This window comes from Garra rufa, chromosome 13 (genome assembly GCF_049309525.1).
Source record: "Garra rufa chromosome 13, GarRuf1.0, whole genome shotgun sequence".
In the NCBI taxonomy this organism is placed as follows: domain Eukaryota; kingdom Metazoa; phylum Chordata; class Actinopteri; order Cypriniformes; family Cyprinidae; genus Garra; species Garra rufa.
Window position 1 is genome coordinate 32521088 of NC_133373.1, and position 18958 is coordinate 32540045.

Consider the following 18958-nt stretch of genomic DNA (forward strand, 5'->3'; position numbering starts at 1 on the left):
AGCTTTCAATGAAGCAAGTCAATGTTTGCTACTAGTTCTAAAGAGACATTTGAGTTAGTGACAGAGGCTTGGGCTCAGCTGTTAAACTGTCAACTTGAGATTTGAATCCATGGCAGAAAGAAGGAGTTTGAACAAAAGAGTTTTTTTAAAGACACTCTGTTGTTGTTTCTTATGCATTTCCACACTCATGCTGTCAAACTGTTGTATTAATGCAATAATCACACTCGTAGCCGTGCGATATGGCTGTATATCGGCACGCTGTGATTACCTACGGCTATTTTGCTCATATATATCATTAAATTAAATTACATATACACTTTTGTAAAACAATTTTTTGCTTAACAACAGCACTTAAAATGACTACAATCACAATATAGCACTGACTCCTGGTAACATGTTAAGTCTTGCTGCAATGAAAACCCACAAAGATGCAATAGTTGCATCAATGGCATTGTATTATTAAAGCAAGAAAGTAGAAAGAAAACTCTGACAAGCAGGCAGTGAGCTTTGAGCTTGTATATTCTAGTCAAGCAGCCTCAACCTTGACTGCTGCTTCCTTTGGGAACTCATTGCAGAAAAGCTTTTCATTAACAAGACCAGGGTGAGTAACAGCCTCCGTCGTCCTTTGAAGTTCACAGAAATCTTGATAAAAACACACTCATGAAAAGGCGAATTCAGGGTTTCAAAGTGGTGATTTAACTGAACTTAGTCCAACAGACATTAACATTACATTGCTGCACTATCTGCGTTTGATTCAGCAGTGTGAGAGTTCACCTGGTTCATATTCTCACCATCACACATGCACATGTCAACTCGTAATCTATGAGTGCATGTGTTCTTCCGTGGGGTGGAAGGTGTTTTGTGGATAAGACAGCATCTTTAAAAGGTTAACCAAGTCATTTTTCCCACTAAAGCTAGTTTTACAACTTTAGTAAATATCACATTCTTTTGGCATTTTGGAAGACAAATAAGAGCCCATGAATCAAATAAATAACTTACCGCACCTTTAAATGATGCATAAGCAACAGAACCCGAAGGCTTTTTGTTTGCTAACTGATTCAACCTACTACTACATATTTACTGCAGTCAGTGTCCATAACTTTGGTTTTTACCTTCTCTGCACCTCCAGCTCCTCTGGTGATGGGCCATTTTGCACCTGAGGGGTCTGTCTTGGCATCGGGGGACCTGTGAAAATAAGAGGAAAAATCTGGAATGACCATCAGTTTGAAACTTTGAAACAAATCTGATCAATAATGTAAAGTACCCTGGACAAGCCCCAAAAGAGTAATAGAGGATCAGGTTTTAGAGAGAGAGAAACATGGGCCACTGGCTGCAAGACACATCGATCAGGTGTGTTGGACAGCAAGAGTTAATTAGGGACATTATATATCAGGGAAAGGGGAAAAGATTATCTGTAAAAGGAACCATGAGCAGCAGTTCAAATCACTGCGTTAAAAAAAAAAGAGAAGTGCTAAGCACCAAAACAGACAGTGCCAGGGTCAATTACTTTACATTTGTCACTTTACCTAAACAAAATCTACTGTAACAATAAACCAAACATTAAAAATACATTAACATATTATAAACCAAAATGAAATAAAAACATAAACAGAAGGAAGGTTGACTGATGACCACATGCTGCAAATATATCATGCCGATATAAAACAGAGCTTTGATATTGTATTATTTTACAGCACAGATTGGTTATAGCAGCTTTGCTGATTTTGCCAGGCTGAATTTGAAAGCGGAGGAAGGTAGAGGTCTGAATGAAAGCTTAGCACGCACACAGGACAAGTCTCTGCCGTGACACGCTTGACTAATCGATCAATGCAGCATTGTGCAGGTGAGAGAGGTCTGTTTACAGAGTCTGGAGGTAAGGCCCTCTCTGTAGCTCATTACCAGACTACATATGCCCTCTGCCATTTCCTGTTTATTTGCTTCACACAGCAGGGCACCGCAAAAACAAGAGCTTTTTCATCCTTACACCTGTTTGACTTGTTTCTTTCCTGCAGTTTCATCATTTCAGTGGGGGGAGGTAGTCTAAATAGCAACACAGACAAACTATTGACAACACAGCAAGAAGTCTGGTCCACACTGCTGATTTGTTTGTTGACCATCTGCATGACAAAGGGCCGATAGTTGAAAATGTTTTGAATAGATTTTTCTGAAATGGATTATGCCACAACAAACAACATAAAACAAAACATTTAACACGACACATAAGGGGTTCACCGATATGTGTTGTTCAGGGCTAATGCTGATACTGATCATTACAGATGAAGCAGACCGATAACCGATATTTTGGACTGATATATGGCTGGTGTAAAAATTAAAATTAATGCCAAAATTAAGAATAACAAGGGTTTTGATAAAGATTTTTGTAAATTATTTTAAATCGTTTTTGAAAATGACCGGTTCCAATAACTATAAAAATGGTTAATATCAGCACGTTAATTGGTGACCCCTACAGCACATAATATTTCACATGAAAAACAGCATAAATCTAAAAATAATGTTAAAAGGCAATATTTAACAGAGAACACAAAAACAAAGCATAAGATAAAATATAACAAAACAAAACATAACATTAGATAACATTATTAAAATAAACATTAAACATAAATTAATATCAAAATTAAAAATAACAAAAGACTGCAGTAATCAGTTTTGAAAATTACCGATAACCATCAAAATGATTAATATAATAATTAATAATGATAATATCGGTGCCGATAATTGGTCAACCCCTACAACACATAATATTTAACAAAAAACAGTATAAACCTAAAAAAAAAACATTAAAAACATAACATTGCATAACACTGACATTAATTTTATGTTTTATGTTAAGAATAACAAGGGCTCTGACAAAAATGCTTTTAAATTATTTTATCGGGAAATCACTTTTGAAAATTCAGCAACCGATAACCGTAAACCTTAAAATACATAACATTTAACATAAAACACACAAATAAAAAAAAAACAAAGCATAACATAAAAAACAAAACATACCATAAAACATAAAAAACAAACAAAAAACAATATAAAACCTAAAGAACAACATAAAACATTTAACATGCATTACAAAACAAAAGTATAAAAATAAAAAATAAAATAATATAAAAATCACATTTAACATAAAACACAGCATAAACCTAAAAATAACGTCAAAAAAATTAACAGAGAACAAAACAAAAAAACAAAACATAACATAAAATAAACAAAACATAACATTACATAACATAAAACATAAAATTAATGTCAAACTTAAAAATGACAAAGGACTGTTACAAAAACTCTTTAAATGCTATAAATTATTTTATTGGGAAATCGGTTTTGAAAATTACTGATAACCATAACAATCCTTAATATCGGTGCCGATAATCAGTCGACCCCTACAACACATAGTACAAACCTAAAAATAACAAAAAAATAACATTTAACTTAAAAAAAGCATAACATAAAATATAACAGAACATAACATCAAATAACAAAACATAAAATTAATGTCAAAATTAATAATAACAAGGGCTCTGACAAAAACTCTTTAAATGCTTTTAAGTAATTTTATCGGGAAATTGGTTTTGAAAATTACAGATAACCGTAAAAATGCTTAATATCGGTGCCGATAATCAGTCGACCCCTACAACACATATTTAACATTAAAAAAAACAGTACAAACCTAAAAATAACGTTAAAAAAATAACATTTAACATATAAAAACAAAGCATAATATAAAATATAACAAAACATAACATAAAACAACAAATTAATGTCAAATTTAAGAATAACAAGGGTTCTGACAAAAATGCTTTTAAATTATTTTATCGGGAAATCAGTTACCCGATAACATTCATAACATTTACCAAAACACAAATAAAAAAAACAAAGCATAACATAAAATATAACAAAACATAACAAAACAAAAACAAACAAAAACTATATAAAACATAAAGGACAATATAAAACATTTAACATGCATTACAAAACAAAAGTATAAAAATAAATTAATAAAACATAAAACCACATTTAACATGAAACACAGCATAACAAAACATAACATGCAACAAAACAGAATGTTAAAAAAGACAACACAACATAAGTCACATTTAACAAGATATGACTTAAAAAAACAAAACAACAACTGTCCTGAGATAATAAAGTAGCATCTTTTTTACATCAACATGAAAGTTGGAGCAAAGTAGTTCATGGCATGCAATGCGCACCAAGTAGCAAAGCTAAACTCAACTTTAACCAGAAACAAATGGCTTGCAGAACACATTAATTGGATTAAATAAGTCTGAATGCAGAATTCTCCCTACAGCAAAAGACTCCATGAAAAAATATGACATTAGAGCTGAGCCATCTGGACAAGCCGAGCAGTAATCAACTCATCTGTCAAATCTAATCTAACATTACAGTTCTGTGCACCCTTTAAGAAAACCAACCGTTCGTGATTGTCCATGTTTGTGTAACCCACTCTACAAATCCCCCTTCTCAAACGGTCTTTGTCTTTAACACATAAAACACACCTACGCCAGCCTTAATGTCTATGTAAAAGGCCCTGTTATATAAACAGGCACCCTCAGTTTTTCTGAAACAGAAGCAAATATTACTTTTAAAATGTGATGATCTAATCACAAATTAGCAAAGCTACTACAAAAACAGATGATATCTAATGTGTCAGAGGATATAGCCTCTATGGAGACAAAGGTCAAGTTATACAAATATTAACTTGATTTGATATTATGGCCACATTATAGAGATTTCTGAGTGTAATGACTGCAATTTGAAACTCTGACACAAAGGCAAGTCTACTTGGCCCATTTAACCCAGCCAACCTAAACAGCACTTTAAAGACTGGCTCTGGTCCAAAAGCACTCAGTGTCAGCTTTAATATGGACCGATCCTCCTTCAGGCCAGTTTGGTAATGTACTGCCATTAGATCACACACAGATAACATAGCCTACAAATGGACTTCTTATTCTACAAGCATGCACAAAAAAATTAATAAAAATAAAAATGGTGCCTCATTAGAAGCATAACTGAATTTGTAATATATTTTATTATAATTTTTAGATGCATCGTTTGTTTCTAAGTGTACTTGCACCACCTTAGATTGATGAATTCACACAAGAATGAGTAATTATTCAAACAATACTACTTCTATGTTTAAAAAAAAAAAATCAAAAATCAAATAAAAGCAGACTGTGAAACCAAATATCAGCTCCGTTTATGTTTCTACTGTTTACGGACCAATAGAAAGCTAAAGAGTCAGAATAGCACCTACATGAGAGAAGGGAACCACCAAGCCTCTTCTGACAGCAGATGTACCGTAGAAGTCCATCCTGGTCTTTAGGTGCACTTGTAACAAGTGCGCTACAGCCGTTCACATCAGCTCCCAAACTGCCGTCATGAGATCTTAGCGAGAGCAGCATGTTGTTCTGGCTATTCTCAAGCAAACACTGCTGTGGTAAAACAAGATCGGACCAATAGGCTGGCAGTCAGCCGTTAGACGCTCTGCCACAACATTCACCGAGCAGGATGTGGTCCACTTATTGCACTTTCCGGACCTGATCAATTATTCATGCCTGGATGGGCGAAGGGTAAAGCGGTCAATGTTACAATCACATCACAACTATTACGATCAGGTGGGTGGGGAAAAACATGGATGTTTATGGGGGTTTAACCCTTTCGAGACAAAAATCTGGTAAGCTACTAGAAAGGGTGAATTTTAGAAGAAAACATATTTTCCTTAAGGAGGATCAAAGATGTCTCAGGAAGTCTCTCTAAGCAGTGACAGGGAGACAAAGCCACGTCTCAGCCACAGGCTTGAAATCAAATTGCTGGATGATGTAACCGACAAAAAATAGCCATGAATACACTGGACAGCTTTAATTTTACGGAGCTGAATCATGGCTAAAAATTCAAGCCATACTTTAGGACAACAATAAAAGGATAATGACCTAAAGGGAAGAAAACAAATCTGCTTTCCTCTAACTGTTGGACTTACTATATGTACAGCACATACCACATAAACACTAAAATAATATTATACAATATATACATTTATACAACAGTTCTTTCTGGTCCTCGGATCTGATCGGCTGAGAGCCTTTTCCAGGACTGTGATATTATAGTGATATCGGAATTCCAACTGTTTCACTGAGTGTCATGGCGGATGACAAAATTTCAGGATAATTCTATAAATAATACTGTTTTTGTGTCACGGAAAGTAGTTTTAAAAGTTTTTTTTTTTTTTTTAGACAAGAATGTACTTGTTTAGATTTAAAAGTGCAGTTTGTGAATAAAGAATTACAAATTTCTAACTGAAAATGTGCTGCAATGCTTTTGGAGATGTGAGCTCTAGAGCATTAGCGGGTGTTCAGTGCTTACGAACCTGCCCAGAGCAGCCTTACCTTGGCCAGATCTTCTGGAATTTGCTGCTGTCTCTAACATCTCTATAATGGTTAAACGTGAGATTAACTATTATTTGATATTGCTCATGCACTCTGCAAAAAATGCTCTTCTTACTTAGATTTTTTGTCTTGTTTATAGCCAAAATATCCCAAAAAAAAAAAAAAAAAAAAATTAAAGGAGGAAAAAAATTATTGTCTTGTTTTCAGAACAAGTGCCACACAATCTGCCAGTGGGGTAAGAAAAATAATCGTGTTTGAAATAAGACTTTTTTGCTTACCCCATTGGCAGATTATTTTGCTTGTAATCTAAGCAAAATCTAAACGAAAACTCACTTAATTTGAACTTGTTTTTCAGAAAACAAGAAAATAATTTTTGCTCGTCTTGAAAATCCTTCTTGATTTAAGAATTTTTAGTTATTTTCGCTGGAAACAAGACAAAATAAATCTAAGTAAGAAAAGCATTTTTTGCAGTGCAGTCAAAAGATTTCTAATGTTTTTTGTTTTTTTTAAGTATCTTTTGCTCACCAGGCCTGAATTTATTTGATCCAAAGTGCAGCATAAACAAGAAAATTGTGAAATATTTTTACTATTTAAAATAACTAATTTCTATTGGAATATATTTTAAAATGCAATTTATTCCTGTGATTTCAAAGCTGAATTTTTAGCATCATTACTCCAGTCGCATGATCCATCAGAAATCATTCTATTATTCCAATTAGCTCAAAAAACAACTTGTTATTTTTAATGTTATAAACAGCTGAGTATAATTTTTTAGTTTTTTTTTTTAATGAATAGAAAGTTCAGAAGAACAGCATTCATCTGAAAGAGAACTTTAGGATTATAAATGTTTTTATCATCACTTTTGATCAATTTAAAGCATCCTTGCTAAATAAATGTATTAATTTAAAAAAAAAAAAAAAAAAATTATACCAACTCCAAGTTTTTGAATGGTATAGTCTATACTGTTACAAAAGCTTTTCATTTCAGATAAATGCTGATCTTTGGATCAGTCTATTCCTCAAAGAATCCTAAAAAATGCACTCAACTGTTTTAAATATTGATGATAATATTAATAATAAAAAATGTTTTTTGAACAGCAAATCAGCATTGTAGAATGATTTCTAAAGGATCATGTGACACTGAAGACTGGAATAATGAACTAATAAATTAAATAATATTAGTAATAGCGGAGCAACACATTAACATGAAAGTGATTGTTCAAATTCCTAAACCTACATATGAGCAACAGTAATTGGGATGCTCCCCTTAACAAGCAGCATTAATTATGCCCAAAGGCTTGACGATCCATCCAAGATTGAGACACCACCTGTTCCTGAAAGACACTTTTTTCCCCCCCTTGATGTTTTACAACAACATTTGGGAAGAACAAACATCATCTGACACAGAGCCTCATTACCACACCCTGATGCTGTCACCTTGAAAATACAACACACAAATCCCCTTTTCACTCAAATGCATCACACAACACGGGGCCCAAGCCTTCCAATTAATTCCACAGTTGTGGTTCCACAAATGGGAAAATTACAGTCAAGTGCTGCATAATTTGAAGATGAGGAAGCAAACGATTAGTCCTCTAGATCTAAACAGATTCTGATTGGTTTGTAAGCAACTCTGTGAACCGGTTAAATGGGATGTTATTAAAACAAGCTTATACGAGTCAAAAGAAATGTTGTGTGTCAGTGTCTACAGAAAGAGGATTTCCGTCTTAGGGGTAGAAAGGTGAAGGAGCCAAAGGAGACTATCGGTCTGTGTTTGCAGACACACGGATGAGGATATAAAGAAAATCTATAGCATTACTGTTTTGAGGAGTCTTGTTACTTAGAGCTCCAAGTCAGAGACAAAACTTCTGGGAAGAAATGGGACTAGGACCTAAAAATAGTAGAAGTTACCGGGTTGTACTTACTACAACTTTCTAAAAATAGTCTGTCCATCTAGTTTAACCATCCATTGTGATCACACAGATTTTATTATCTTGAATGTAAAAATAAAATCAAATAAAACTAGAGGCCCTAGCTATGCTGCCTCATGTATGAAGTGTTGATGTTTTCCGTGTTCGGCATTACCCCAGAGATACTAAATAGCATCACCTGATCCCACTTCAGCTCTGGGGCAGGAATAAAGGGCAAAATCATTGGCAGGAGGCTTTTTGATGCAATGTTGCCGAATAAAACAGTGTTGTTTTTGACAACCATCTTAGATTTAGTCTTAGATTTAGTCTTTTGGACTAAAATGCTTATTAGTTTTAGTCCAATTTTAGTCGACGAAAAGTCAAAAAGGTTTTAGTCTAGTTTTAGTCAAAAAAGGGGAAAAAGTAGTCTTTTAACAAATTAATGAAACGGCTTGCCATACTAGTATGGCAAAGAGTATTTAATGCTAAAACGGCTTGCCATAGCGGCAGATACGTCTTAAGTTTTGATTGGCATGCACAATAAGCAGAAATGTCATGCATTTTAAACGTCTGACGGACCACCCACTAACATTTTCGTCTATTCTCGTCTCGTCAACGAAAACTCACACACGTCTCGTCATGTTTTAGTCATCAACGAGACATTTTTATCTCGTCATCGTCTCGTTATCGTCATGAAAAAAAGTGGCATCAACGAAATGATTTCGTCATCGTTGACGAAAACACTGGAATAAAAGAAGTTCTGCTTGGGAACAGTTCTCTCATTTGTTGTCCAAATGAAAGAAAACCTGACCACTAAACAAGTGCAGAGTGTAAACAATTATTTTTAGCATTTAACTTAAGACTTCTTGAAATGCAGTCCATACAATGCAACCTTTGTTAAGATAACGGACGTGTTTGGAGGCTATTGTCAAACTAGATTCATTACATTGTGTGGACCATGACAAACACGTCAGTTACACTTCTGACAGAAAGCTGAAATGACATTGGGAAACTGTATCATCCCAGAAAGGCAAATCAAATGGAGAAAAAATGAAAAACCTACAGGATAAGCAAGACTGAGAATATGAGAATGGCTGCAAAAGGAGTGAAAAGACTGACTCAGCACACAGAGCTTAAACAAGCGCACATTTCACTGAGAAACAGAGAGAGCAGCTCTTGGATCGTTATGGACAATCTGTTTAAGACATTTAATGACTTCTCGTGATAAGCTTGGCATGGCTGTGCTGTTAAAACGCAGCAAAGGAGTGTGAAGCGGTTAAGTGGTTTCATTAGACAAAATCTGTCAGCTGTCACTATTAACATACCTTGACCAGTATTTTGGTTTGACGTTCAACAGAATCAAATCCAGAACTGAGTTTCTGTCATGCTTGGTTGGAGGAAATTTTGAAAATTGCCATGTGCTTAAAGCTGAAGTAATTATGCACTAAAACAAAAGCAACCGATTGTGTTCAATCTACCTTATTTTTTCAAAGCAGAAGTAAGCCTATGGACGAGACTTCTAGTTTATTAGCCGCTATTTAGGAAATAATGAAAAAGGAATAACAATGTGTAGTAAACAGTAAAACTGTTTGTACTACAAACCAGTGTGTACCAGATGATGCATTAAAATAATATGGTAAGATACACCAATTGCAATATCAAGCTGCAAAGCAAGCTGTTTTGTACAGCTAAAAATAGCTCGACGCAGATGAGACTGGAAGCCAGACCCATCAAATTTACAAATGGCCGTCTCTGCTCTTATGGGAAGAATAAGGTAGAATAGTAGATCGAGACTCCTATTTTCAAATGTTTATGCTTTAAAGGGGTCATCCGGTGCCACATGCACTTTTACAAGCTGTTTGAACTGAAATGTGTGTTAGGAGTGTGTACACAACCACCCTAGAATGACAAAGATCCGCCAAGTAGTTTTCTTTTAAATTTAGTAAAATAATTTGCCCCTTCTCATATCGAGCCGTTCTCAGATGCCTGTCGTTGTGGCGTAACACCGACAGAGGCCACTCCTGCGATAGTTGATAGACAGCAGTGTTTTAGCATAGACCTGCCTCGAGTGTAAGCTGACAGCACTGAGGGAATGTGACTGCCGATCTACCTAAATGGGTTAATGTTTACACGAATCATTTTTTACCATACTGCTTTATAAACGAGGGTCAGCATAAAGCTTAGCTCTGTAACGCTAGATGGTTTAAAACGGTGTCTGTTAATGATTAAGATGTAACGTTAACGCAATACCTGCAAACGTGTTTACAGCCGCAACTGCACATGAGTAAACACTATAATACTCACATTTATGTATTTCAATATAAGGACGTTGACATAAGTTATGTTAACTGATCACTTTTTTGCTCGTTCAATCAGCTATGCCTCAGTAAACACACCGCGTTCGTCTCTTTACCACAGTAAACACACCGTGTTAGTCTCTTTACCACAGTAAACACACCCCGTTCGTCTATTTATCACAGTAAACACACTGTGTTCGTCTCTTTACCGTGTTACAAGTGGGGGCTCGTCCGGGATTTAAACCCAGAACCTCTCGCTGATGCTCATTCCAAAAGATGAGAGAGATAAAATATGCACTCTTACAACCATCTACTACATATTACAATACAAACACCATAAAATTGTCCAAATTTATCAACAGTAGATCGTACACAATCTATTGTGCGGTATGCACTGAATATGAACTGCTATGTTATACCATTTAATATTTAAGACTTTTTATGACCCAAGATCTCAAAAAAGCTAATTTTTTCTAAAATTTTTAAGGACCCGCGGAGACATTTTTTTGTTGTTGTTTTTTCACATACATGTGCTGGTAAATATACATTTTACAGTTTGCACCCAACATTTTAAAGGGATAGTTCACCCAAAAATTTAAATTCTGTAATTAATTACTCACCCTCATGTCGTTCTAAACCTGTAAGAACTTCGCTCTTCGGAACACAAATTAAGATATTTTTTATAAAATACGAGAGCTTTTTGACCCTGCATAGACAGAAATGCAACTACCTTGTTCAAGGCAGTAAGGCCATCAAGAAGTAGTTCACTTCCAGAACATAAATTTACAGATAATTTACCCACCCCCTTGTCATCCAAGAGGTCTATATCTTTCTTACTTCAGTCCCTTTTTGAGGGAACACTTCAGGATATTTCTCCATATAGTGGACTTCTATGGTGCCCGCGAGTTTGAACTTCCAAAATGCAGTTTACATGCAGCTTCAAAAGGCTTTCAAGGAAGAAGGGTCTTATCTAGCGAAACTCGGGGGGCACCATAGAAGTCCACTATATGGAGAGAAATTCTTAAATGTTTTCCTCAAAAAAGAAAAAGAAAAACATCCTTGTTGGATGACAAGGGGGTGAATGAATTATATATTATTTTTGTTCTGGAAGTCAACTTCTCCTTTAAAACAGTCCTTGGGACAGTGGTTCAACCTTAATTTTATTAAGCTACGAGAATACTTTTTGTGCACCGAGGAAATAAAACTAACAAGTTTATTCAACAAGTTCTTCTCTTCAGTCTCTGTTTTCGATCAAGAGGTACTCACATGAACGTGCTTGAACATTTCAGTTGCACTGCTGTCTATGCAGAGTCAGAAGGCTTGCGGATTTCATCAATAATATCTTTATTTGCGTTATGAAGATAAACAAAGGTCTTATGGGTTTGGAACAACATGAGGGTGAGTAATTAAAGACAGAACTATCACTTTAAGATGCAAATATCAGTGAAACTCTCACAATGTCAAGCCCTGTAACCCCGCCCCCAAACTAATTCTATTGGCTGAACCATTGCTGTTTTGACTAGCTGCTTGGGATTTTCAAACAAGCTATTTTTTTACTAGTTTGGGTAGTAAATCTATTATTATCTATAGCGCAATTCAAATCAAGCCTTTAAATTGTGTAGCTTAATAAAGTGTGCGTTAATAAAGCCAACTATTCAAAACATTTTTATGGTAAACAAACATTATATCACATGCTTTCATTTCAGACAGATGCTGCTTCTCTCTAGGACTGAATCTGATAACCAGGCTTGAGCATATCAACTACTGATCCAGAATTTTGCAAAGGTCAGATTTTAAAAAGGTTGTAATTGGTGTATTCTGCCGTATTCATAGTCATTTTAGTACATACCACAAACAAAATTTAGTCCTGGAAATAGAGATGTACTTTCCAAAAGTATCTGACTGCCCCTGCCGGGAGTCTCTCACGGTTTAAGCCCCATCCCTCCCCATCAAACTCACTCCTCAAGATGATCTCAGTGCGGCTGATCTTCTGCGGGAAGCGGTACACTCTGGGGGCTGGCATGATGGACAGGTGCCTGCAGGCCTGCCTTTCTGCTCTGACGCTCTGAACCCGGACCAAGTCCCTCTGGGAGAGTTGAGGCAGAGATATTGAGCTCTACTCTTGTATACCTGAGTCAGATTCCCATTCAAAAAAAAAAAAGAGGCAAATTTGAAGAATGAAACTGCATAACTAAGAACAGAACTCAAAACGAAGCTATTTCCACAGCCAACCTGAGTACTGGCAGATCCCAAGAAGTGACAAGCCAAGCTCTGCAACTATTTAGTAAGCTGGAGAGGAGAAACCTTCTGCACCGACGACTATTAAGAGTCTGGGGCAAGAGAATGATCTCATCGATAAAAAGTGTCCTGGGCAGCCAACGTCATCTCTCCCACCTTGGCTGTTGGAGCAATTTAGTGGTCATGTGGTGCCACTAGTCAGAAAACAAACACATACCAGACACGGGTTCAAGCCCACCCTTTTTCGAGCCATATTTAGGCTCCACGACCAGAAAAACAAACTCTTTTTGGCTTTGGAATGTTCTGTCTTTCTATTTCCTCTCAGAGAGTCCGTGTCTCAAAAGATAAACACCTGTCCTGCCAAACTATAAGGTCTCAAAGCAGGGCGACCTTCATGTAGACCTCTAGACGCAGACGCAGCAGGCTCCTGGGGGTCTACGGTGGGACGGGGTGAAAAGCCTGCTTTGTTCTGACATGGATGAGCTCATGCAATCCCACATATTTCCCAACTGTCAACAGGTCATCACTGTGTATATATTTATACACAGAAAGGTGGCACAGAAACCTTAACTCATGACCTTCTTACTGTTGCAGACAGGTTGCTCCAGGCAGGACGGCAAACGGAAGCTAGTGACAGATACCTAAAATTAGAGCTCCATTTTGTCGTAAATGATCAGTCATATTAAGTATAACAGTTGCCAGGTCGTTTCTGAAAAGCAAAATGTAAGAGTATAAGGTTGTTTTTCTGTGCTTCTTTTCTTACCAGAGTGTTACTCCATCCTTCCATCTCAGAAAGTGATGAAAAGAAGGTCAGGGCACATTAGCCATGTGACATCTAAGGTATCTGGAGTTCTAAAGATCAGATTTTTCCCATTTAAGGTAAAAGGAAACATCTAAGAGGGATTTGTTTAATGAAAAAACCCTTCAGGTTCAACATTTTTTTGCATAATGTTAACCATTTTACCAAAATAGGAGGCATCGTACAAAATGCATGTTATTTTTCATTCAGTACCGACCTGAATAAGATACAAAAGAATATAATAGTTGAATTTATAAAAACTCTGTTCAAAAGTTTACGTATTCTTAAAGGTCCCATATTGTCAAAATCGAAATTTCCTGGCTTTTTTCATGATAACTGAGGTCTAGGGGCTATGTAACTACCATATGAGTTTCAAAACAGTCAATCCACAGTAAACTGCACACAGCCTGAATAAAGTAGCTGATCATTTTCACGAGCCGCTGTGACTACCGTAACGATGTGATGTCCGATCTACTCAGTCACCACCCCAGCACCAACCACCGTCCCACCCTCATTTTGTCAAACCTAGACAACATCGCGTCCATAACATTGCTAAACAACAACAACACGGAAACTAATCGAGAAAACCCTGTTCAGTCGATAGATGTCGAAACTACATCATTGCACAGGCTTCAGAACAACGTGAATATAAGAGACCAGAGGCACGTCAACTTCAGCCTCTTTCACACAGCCATTCCGGTAAATACACGGATAATGTGTCCCATGATTTGTTCCGAAGTTGTTTGATTTGGTTCATTCACAGTTGTTTTCCGGAATCTGTGCGTGCTTTACACACAACCCGTAAAGACATGTGACGTTTGGATGTGAGATGTAATGCGACGCGTACGATTCACTAAACTGAAACTAACCTGAACAAAGTGTGCTTCAGCGCTGATAGTGAGGAGCTGGCTCTGCCTGATCGCCGCTTCATCCCACTTTGCACGTATTTTTCCGTCGCGAAGAGTCGCAGGGTAACGTGCATCATCACTACAACACTGCCTTTATGGTTCTGGCTTTTGTTCACAGCGCTCGTTCCCGTAATTTTCCAGAATCAGCGCGCATTGTGAAAGGGGCTTTACTAAAGCAACAGTTATGTAGCTTACTGCATTCGGTGTTTGAAAAAGAAAAAACATCAGACCACTCTGTCACCTGTCTTGCTGTGTGTACTGGTGCATTATCATCCTGATACATGGTACCACCTTCAGAGTACAATGTCTGAACCATTGGGTGCACATAGTCAACGTTCACACCTGTTCTTACTGGTGGAATGTGCAGTCAGTGAAGATTGGCCACCAGGCTGCAAAAATATAGCCATGAAACCTCCAACATTATATTGGCCAGTGTTTCAGTTTCATTGTCCAACCCCACAGAGTGGTCTTATGAACAAGAAAAGTGAAGTTGGACATCTCCCATGGCATGCATAGTCACCAGATCTGAATATTATTGTGCCACTTTGGGGTGTTTTGGAGGAGCGAGTCAGATAACATTTTCCTACACCAGTATCATGTAGTGACCTGACCCCTGATCTGCAAGAGGAGAATGGCTCAAAATGCCTTTGGCAACTGTGCAGGACTTGTATATGACAATTCCAAAGACGAAATGCTCTATTGGCCAAAAAAAGGAGGCCCAACACCATACTAACTGTGGTCTAAAACCAGGTGTTTCAGTTTTTTTGTCCAACCCCTGTATATTCTTAAGGACATCAACAACTAAAATAAACCTCCAGAAATGTGTACAATATGGGACCTTTAATATCGTATTGTTACCTGAATGATCCGGCTGTGTTTTTTTTTGTTTGTTTGTTTAGTGATAGTTGTTCATGGGTCCCTTGTTTGTCCTGAACCGTTGAACTGCCCGCTGTTCTTCAGAAAAATCCTTCAGGTCTCACAAATTCTTTGGTTTTTTGGCATTTTTGTGTATTTGAACCCTTTCCAACAATGAAGGTATGATTTTAAAATCCATCGTTTCACAATAAGGACAACTGAGGACAACTGTGAAAACTTTTTGAATTTGATGATCAGAGTAAATTTAATTTATTTTGTCTTTTGGAGGTATCTTCAGTAGCTTCTGAAGGGCAGTACTAAATGAAAAAAATATGATATATATACAAAATAAGAAAAAAGTACACATTTTCATTCTGTTCAAAAGTTTTCACCCCTTGTTCTTAATGCATAGTGTTTGAACCTTTTGTAATAGTTGCATATGAATCCCTCAGTTGTCCTGGATCTCAAAGATAGATCTCAAAATCATACAGTCATTTTTAGAAAGGGTTAAAATACACGCAAATGCTGAAAAAACAAAGAAATTTGTGGGACCTGTAGATTTTATCTGAAGAACAGCGGGCAGTTTAACAGTTCAGGACAAACAAGGGACTCATGAACAACTATCACTAAACAAAAAAACAGCTGTGGATCATTCAGGTAACAAAACACTATTAAGAATCAAGTATATGTGAACTTTTGAACAGGGTTTTTTCATTTGATTAAATTTAACTATTATTTTCTCTTGTGGACTATATGTAAACATCTTATGTGGAATATCTTATTCAGGTTAAATAACTAAATAATTTAGGTAGAAGACAAGGTCTTTTTCCCCTACTGAGATTTCACGGCGTGAGAAATCACACGGCTTCAGCTAAGCCAGGGTATTGGGGGAGCTTATCCAACAGCAACTAAATTACCCAACTGCCGCCGTCCCATCAGCACTACAAAAAACTTCACATCCTAGTTCTAAACCACAAACACCTGGCTGTCTGTGCCAGTAAGCAATCACGCTTTTGTTCACACATTCCAAGCGGTCGTGTCAAGGTGGGAGATAAACAAAAAAACTAAAGTGAAGTTTACAATAATTAAACTCCAATTACCCGTGGGAAAGATAAAAGGTCACATTTCTCATGTAAGCTCCGCAGGCGGATTGTCTGGTTTGGACGGTTTGATTTCTCAATGACAAACGTGTTCATACATTACCTCACCAATACATCAATCAGCACATCCATCACGCCCCCATGTATATATAGGCCGTGTTGCCAAGAGCTCTAGGGCCGTCTGCCTTGCAACAGAGATCCTCAGTCATGCTGGCAACAGCATTTATATAAAAACTCACCAAATCTCACACAGTCCACGGCTCCAGTGTCAGGGTAACATCACTCTGGCATGTGACTCTGTTGCACATTACACCCAACTAAAATTAGCAGCTAAAAAGTACTTTTGATTCCCCTCAACCAACATAAACAAGCCACTTGAGGGCCCGGATGACAAATGCTACACATAAAACTAAACAAAATAAACACCTGAATGTCTTTAAAGGGAATCGCCATTAGCTAAACATGCTTTTACAACTAGACAACACACAAAAATAATGCACAAACGGGTCACAAACATTCCTATCAGGCCATGTAAACATACTACTCAATGTGATGCTCCAAAAATACAGACACAGCAACTAAGAGTCTTAAAAAAAAAAAGAGATGACTGCATTGTTATTCCACCTGAGTCTGTGTTTAGACACTGGGTAGAAGATGGTGGATTCCATTCTGGGATGTTGGCATGTGGTATTTGACTGGTATTAGCTCACCTGAGGTCATGGATATGCTAAGAAAACCCCAGCTGACATGATTTCGTAACAAGTCTGCCTAGCAACACTGAAATTCCCTGTACAATCAATAGGGGGCATATTTTAATTTTATTAGTAGTTTTTTTTTTTTTTTTTAATCTGAGTATGCCAAGAGAGCTAAGTTTAAAACAGATCAATTGTTATTTTCTTTTTTGCCTGCCAGTGCTTTAATTTTCTAAATTGCTTGGCTGGTGGTTTACAAAGAGTTATGCAAATAAATGTGAGTGAAAAACTGTCAAGAAGGTCAAAAGTGCATAAATACTCTTATTAGATAAAACGTGTTGCCAAACAAATATGGACAAGTCTCAAAGCTCTCAAACAAGCACTAAAGGTTAATTGCATCTTGATTTCAGAGCTTTAGTAGAAGTGCTAATACACGCACATACCGCAAACAAGTTCACTTAGAGACCTGGATGCTGACTGCAGTTGGTTAGATGGCTCTAATAGAACAGAGCATGGCCATTTAGCTCTACCGCAGCTGTACACAGCTTCATATTGACAATGTGAATTAAGGCAGAGCCAATTACGCTTTCCTGCTTTGGCTCAGTCACATGGGATCCTACTGCTGGGCTGGTTAGTGCAGTTTAACACACTCCCCAAAATCACTGTCTCCATGCCAGGTACCTACAGGCATTAGCAAATTCAGCAGAGATAGCGTAGCGCGCACACCAGTGCTGGTTACTGACGCTACTAACGTAGCTGTATTTGTTATGGTACACAGTAGCGCAGCGGATTACACAAAAGTGTAGCTTTTCTAGTTACAAGCTGTTGTTTACCTTGTCTCATTTCACACTTTTAATCCTGGCAAACATATTGCCTCGAAACTTTTCTTTGCGCACAAAAAATATTCATGAGGCTTCATAAAATTAACAGTTGAACCACTGATGTCACATGGACTATTTTAACAATGTCTTTACTACCTTTCTGGGCCTTAAAACGTGGTAGTTGCGTTGGTGTCTATGCAGGGTCAGAAAGCTTTTGGATTTCATCCAAAATGTTTTAATTGTGTTCTGAAGATGAGCAAAGGTCTTATGGTTTTTGAACGACATGAGGGTGAGTAATTAGAATTTTCATTTTTGGGTGATCCCTTTAAAAAAATATATACACTTGAAGTCAAAAGTTTACATACACTGCAGAATCTGCAAAATGTTAATTATTTTACCAAAATAAGAGGACCTGAATAAAATATTTCACATAAAAGACATTTACATATCCACAAGAGAAAATAATTGTAATAAATTTATAAAAATGACCCAGATCAAAAAAGTTTACATACTTGATTCTGCTGTTTTTTTTTTGTTTTTTTTTTTGTTCATTTAAGTGATAGTTGTCCCTTGTTTGTTCTGAACAGTTAAAACTGTCCACTGTTCTTCAGAAAAATCCTTCAGGTCCCACAAGTTATTTGGTTTTTCAGCATTTTTGTGTATTTGAATCCTTTCCAACAATGACTGCATGATTTTAAGATCCATCTTTTCACACTGAGGACAACTGAGAGACTCAAATGCAACTATTAGAGAATGTTCAAACCCTCACTGATGCTTCAGAAGGAAACCTGATGCATCAAGGGGGGTAAACACTTTTGAATTTTCGAAGATCGGGGTAAGTTTAACTTATTTTGTTTTTTAAGAAACATAAGTATCTTCTGTAGCTTCTGAAGGGCAGTACTAAATGAAAAAAGTTGATA

At 36.7% G+C, this 18958-nt stretch overlaps 1 protein-coding gene across 6 annotated transcripts in view; it reads right to left on the minus strand.

The window, feature by feature from the left end:
* Positions 1-18958, minus strand: part of enah (ENAH actin regulator) — a 132794-nt gene that overhangs the window by 35337 nt on the left and 78499 nt on the right. For all 6 annotated transcript variants that reach the window (XM_073853152.1, XM_073853151.1, XM_073853155.1 and 3 more), the window contains exon 4: positions 1113-1185. In XM_073853152.1, coding sequence (XP_073709253.1) covers positions 1113-1185 — 73 coding nt within the window. The remainder of the gene's footprint in view (positions 1-1112; positions 1186-18958) is intronic.